This window comes from Arachis ipaensis, chromosome B09 (assembly GCF_000816755.2).
Source record: "Arachis ipaensis cultivar K30076 chromosome B09, Araip1.1, whole genome shotgun sequence".
NCBI lineage: Eukaryota > Viridiplantae > Streptophyta > Magnoliopsida > Fabales > Fabaceae > Arachis > Arachis ipaensis.
The window spans coordinates 132,533,904-132,539,244 of record NC_029793.2 but is presented as its reverse complement, the minus strand read 5'-3'; the positions used below and the strand labels follow the sequence as shown (position 1 = coordinate 132,539,244).

General features: G+C 35.7%; 1 protein-coding gene across 1 annotated transcript; it reads right to left on the bottom strand.

Annotated features, from left to right (window-relative positions):
• LOC107618317 (serine carboxypeptidase-like) lies at positions 484–4,265 on the bottom strand. Its single transcript, XM_016320345.2, has 9 exons — positions 3,880–4,265; positions 3,017–3,185; positions 2,782–2,901; positions 2,388–2,531; positions 2,153–2,306; positions 1,544–1,632; positions 1,143–1,401; positions 885–1,018; positions 484–747 (listed from the first exon to the last, which is right to left on the bottom strand). The coding sequence occupies exons 1-9, from the start codon at positions 4,209–4,211 to the stop codon at positions 619–621; spliced, it is 1,530 nt and encodes a 509-aa protein (XP_016175831.1). The 5' UTR covers positions 4,212–4,265; the 3' UTR covers positions 484–618.

Sequence of the window (5,341 nt, the reverse complement as noted above, 5' to 3'; positions counted from 1 at the left end):
CTTCTTCGGGATAAAAATGGAACTTGGAAAAAAGGTTGCTCAGGATGTCTCCCTAATTGGAAAATTTTCAGGTGTGAACTTTTTGCTCTTTGGAGGGATTTGGTTCTTACTTGGGAGTGTGGGTTCAAGTCGGTCATAATCGAAACTGACTCAATGGAGATCTAAGACTTCAATTTGATTCTGATCCGCCGACTAACACTGATGATGATCTAGTATTGAAAGTTAAAGAGTTGCTGGCTTTGAATTGGAAAGTTCATCTTCGCCTGGTAAGAAGGAAAGCAAATTTAGTTGCTGACCTGCTAGATAAAAAAGGGACTTGGGGATAGGATTGATTTGGTGGAGTGGCTGGAGCCTTGACATCAGGAGACGTTCTCCGTAGGGACTTAGTAGTGCCTATTTGATTCTTGTTTTGTATTTTCTTTTGGCTCCCGTGTTCTAGTTTCTTTCGAAGACACCAAAAAAAAAATTGAAACAAATTAAGGATTATACACAGAAATGGGTGCTTTTTCCTTATGAAGTTATGGCATGAGAAAAGGCTTAACATCCAAAGCAGCATATACAAATAGTTGATGGTCATTAATCTACCCTTTTGCTACACTGATTGCAATGAAAAAGATATTACATATCAGCAACCATTTTTGGCGCATCATCTCCGGATTTAGAGAGGGTTCCCTCAGTCCACCTCTTCAGCATTTCTAATGCAGCCTTTGGTTGGTCCATTGGAACCATATGACCCGCATCGTGCACCTGTTTGTTTTGTTACACATAATATCAAAGTTGATTGAATCAGCATTTGCATTTGTACATGTATTTCATATAGTATGTGAGATTGTCCTAGATAATTATTGAGAGTTTCACAACACAACTATCTCAGTGAGACATACCTTAAGGAAGCTTAAAGCTCCATGATTCTTCAATATTCCAGCTTCTGAGCCATCAACAGTGAAGGGAACTTCGGGCGAGTTTACAAATTCTTTCTGGCCAGACCATTCCATTGCATGAACCCACTTTGAATTACCTGCTCATTGAATTCATAAGACCGAGAGAAGTCCAATCAGTACAAGACATTGAAAAAATGTCTTAAAAAATGAAATATTACACTTCAGGACAGATTTAAAATGCGGTTACATATGGGCACACACCGAGCCAGTTGCAGATGAGATCATATTCTCCAGCATAAACAAGCAAATCAATTCCATCCTCAAGAAGAGTGGGAATTCCAACTTCAAGATTCCTCATCCAATCCACCAGCATAGCCTGATAAACTGTAGTACTGCAAGATACAAAATCAATATCCCCAACCCCAAGTGCATCTCGGACAGCTTTTAGGTTCAGGAACTTTTCCATGGGAGAAAAATCATAGCAAAGGTTCCCCTCACATTTCTTTCTAATGTCATAGTACTGCAGAAGCAACATAGAAAATAACTATAAAAAGTCTGTTCAAGACGGCCATATAAAATACATTTTAGGTTTATCAAGTAAACAATATAAAATACTTTTGAAATCTAAGCCATATTGAACAGGAAGCAACTGTGTTACCCACATTGATATCACCAACACGTGCCAAGATGGAACTGAATATTGTATTGCATACAAAATAGGAGGCTGTGCATGCGATTTTTCCATCAGTTCCTGAAAGGATTAAAACAAATATTAAGCAAAAAGGTAGTAGAAACAACTAAACAAGCCATAGGTTTACAATAAGATTGAGGGAATGAAATTGGTCTTTGAATCTTAAATGAAAAATCAAAGCTCTTATTATAGAATATCAATTTATAATATAAACAAAGTAAGATGATTTCGCTAAGATAGTTATAAAGTACTACCACAAATATTTATGTCTGAAGATTAAATGATTGCAGTATATAAATTATAATAATACAAACTTTTAAGAGACAAAATTATATAATTTACATAGGCTGTGGCTGTGCACATTTTATTGATTCATAGGACTACATAGCATGATCACAGAAAGTATTTCCCCACCACATGCTAATTATAAAAACAATGTAGTTTTATCGTTTTAAATTAAGTCTAAAAGCAATTTATATTCCATTAGACCCAAGCAAACCCTGACCTTTAACATATAAACATGAGAAGAAACAATGCTCCGTTAAAGAGGAGAATGGAAGTATGTCACATGTAAAATTACCACAAAGCTTTATTGCCAATTCGCAGGCTGGAACCATCACTTTATTTATACGATCATAGTCAGCCTGCCGAATTAAGCCCATGTCCAGTGCATAATCTGTGTAAGCTTTATACTGAATTCCAGGATCAGTAAGCCCATTGCCGATGGCAAATCCCTGTTTAACCACTTCAAATAAGATAAGCGATTCTTCTTACCGTTTGATAGTAATAATAGCTCATTATTTAATGTTACGAACCTTCAGGTTAATATGAGTTCCTTCTTTAGCTTTGTTTCCCTTGTGGACACGAGCTGCAAAAGCTGGAATATAATGCCCAGCATATGATTCACCTGTGATATAAAAGTTATTTTCTGCATACTCTGGATGTTCTGCAAAGAAGGCCTACAAGGAAAAGATTGTAAACATGCTCAGAATATGATTGGTGAACCAAAGCCAGAACAAGCCAGGTATTCATAAGTCATACAAATTCGGCAGCAACTTAGCAAATTTTTCTTTTTCTCAGAACAGAAACTATGTGACGCTAAAAGGAGTTCAGAAACACTACCACCGTCCCAGAACTAATGAAATGTATTCCCCACAACAGCTCAAGGAACTTTGCATTAATTAATACTTAAAGAGTAACCACAAGTACCTGTAAAAAGTCATACAGGTCATTGCTCACGCCATCTTCATCATGACGAATGTCACGACTATCACTGCTGTAACTAAACCCAGTCCCAGTTGGCTGGTCAACATACAAAAGGTTTGATACCTGCAAGGTTATCAAGCAAGCAATTAGTCAGGGTTCGATTCTCAAGCTAGTGATCACATGTACAGAACACCATAGATAGCAGTTGAAAGACAACAAACATCAAAACATGTGATACCTTGTCCCAACCATATTCATTCCACTCAAGGGACATGTTGTCAGCAATTTTGAAGGGACCATTTTCAAAAAACAGAGCCAGCTCACTACTGCAGCCAGGTCCACCAGTCAACCAAATCACCACAGGATCCTTCTTGTTGTTCCGTGATTCGAAGAAAAAGTAGAACATCCTGTGACATCCAAAATTGTCAAATAAACTAGCAGAAACATAGTAACGAATATTGTTTTAGCTATATCCTCTTAAAACAAATCATCCTCCTAACTTTTAAACAAGGAAAATATCTTTTCTTCGTTAATTTTATCTTCTATGGTCTCACATTATTAAGCACATTTACAAAATACAAAGCGTTCAATATTTTTATTATTTAGCAATTAGAAGGATTATTAGAAGAATACATTACAGAATATAGAATTCCACAATATGTGATCACTAGTTTTCAACATTTATTCTCTATACCCTGTTACCAGTGTATTCCATTAACAGAAACATGGAGAAGATTACGAATTTACATAAGCAGTAAATCTTCAATTTATGAGTTTTCCTTCTTCCTTTACTTCGATGTTCATTTAATCATTTGTTTAATTCATTCAAATAAGAGTGTGTTTCAAATTCTGAACACGTTCATATGCCCTTTTATATTGTTAATTCTTATTGTCTAAACCCCAAACATAACATAAGGCCAAACACAAAATAACAACGAATAAACTGGGCCCTAGGGATCATATGTCAGCATAAAAAACATAGGGTACAGTGAAGGAAAAACCAAATATAACATTAACTAAGTTAATCGCCAAAAAAAAAAGTTCAAATAAAATTACGTCGTAGACGATATATTGAAAATTGAAGAGGAAAGCGAAGTTTACTTTGCTGCATAAGAATGCTGAAGGGGGTAATAGCCAGCACGGTGGCCCAAATCGTCGACGGAGATCCCTCCTGACACAAAATTAGGGAACCTCAACGGCTTCTCGACGATCTTCGCATTTCTGTCCCTGTTAGGAGATTCTTTTTGAATGATGTTGGCATCTTCACGAGGGAAGAGGTTGAGATCTCTGATGAGCTTCTTGGCCTGATTGGAGGGGAAATTGGAGTCGCCAGCGAGGCGGAGATCGTCGGCGATGTTGGCGGCGGAGGGAGAGAGGAGCAGCAGAACGGCAGCGACTGCGAGGAGGAAGAGAGGGCGCGTGACGGTTACCATTTTTCAGAGAGAGAGAGACAGACAAGTGTGTGTGTGAGAGAAAACAGCGCGTTTGTGGGAAGCTGATTATAAAGGAAGAGTGTTGCTACGTTGCGTGGGAGTGAGGTTTTGTGAACCAGAGAGAGAGAGAGAGAGAAAGAGAGAGGATGGACTGTTAGTTACAGTTAAGAAGCATGTATGCCATCATCATTATCATCATCATGCATTCATGCACTGTGAAATTTTCATTGACATTCAGCCATTGACGTCCTTGAACATTATTCCCTCCGTAATGCATCAAAATATCAAATTATTCTAAAGTACTATTAGTTATAAAGAATTTACCGATTAATATTGATGCGTTTATATTCGTTTTTTGGATAATGTTAAAGATAGTTATTAGTTATTTTTGTTGATGTGATATTAAATCTGGTACACTTAATGATAAAGGTAGTTAATAGTGTATCAAAATTTAAATTTATATTCTTTTCACTAAAATATTGTATTTAATAAATTTTAAAAGGAAAAACATTACTAATAGAATATCGAATGACGAATATATAGTATAACTAAGCTATCATGGGGGGTTGCTTAAGAGAGAAGGAATTTTGTTTGCTTAACAAAATCGTATTAAGTTCCTTGTTTAAATTAAAAAAAATCATGATATTATTAATAAATCAGGATTAAACTCTGAAGTCTGAATATCTATCATAAGTATGAATATCATAATTTCTTTTACATTTTTATGCTAATTTCAATTTTCTTTTTAGGTATAGTGGATAGGTAAATAGAGTTAAGTTTCTAAAAAATAGATTGATGTACTAGTTTGTGAAACTATGAGAGGTTAAATAGTTTAGCATAAAATGCATGCAACACACTTGAAACGTGCAACTGCAAAAGTTAGCTAAAACTGATAATGAATTAATGATCATTAGTTTGCACGTTTAAGCTAATATAGTATGAGTCTTGCAAGCTTTATCTTCATCACCTTCCTTCCCTTGTACTTCATCTAAGAATTTAGATTCTTACTCACAAGGACAATAAAACTCTAGGTTAGAGCTTGATCAGGTTCGATGAGCACTTTAGCATGTCTTTTTCAATATGTCATTATTTTACTTTTCTATTTTATCAAAAGTTTATAATAATTAGTA

Coding starts and splice junctions, on each gene's coding strand:
- LOC107618317 (XM_016320345.2), bottom strand. CDS start 4,211: ATGGTAACCGTCACGCGCCCTCTCTTCCTCCTCGCAGTCGCTGCCGTT. Junction 1,633..2,152: donor ATTGGCAATAAAGCTTTGTG/GTAATTTTACAT, acceptor TAATCCTTTCAG/GAACTGATGGAAAAATCGCA. Junction 748..884: donor GAGCTTTAAGCTTCCTTAAG/GTATGTCTCACT, acceptor CAAAACAAACAG/GTGCACGATGCGGGTCATAT.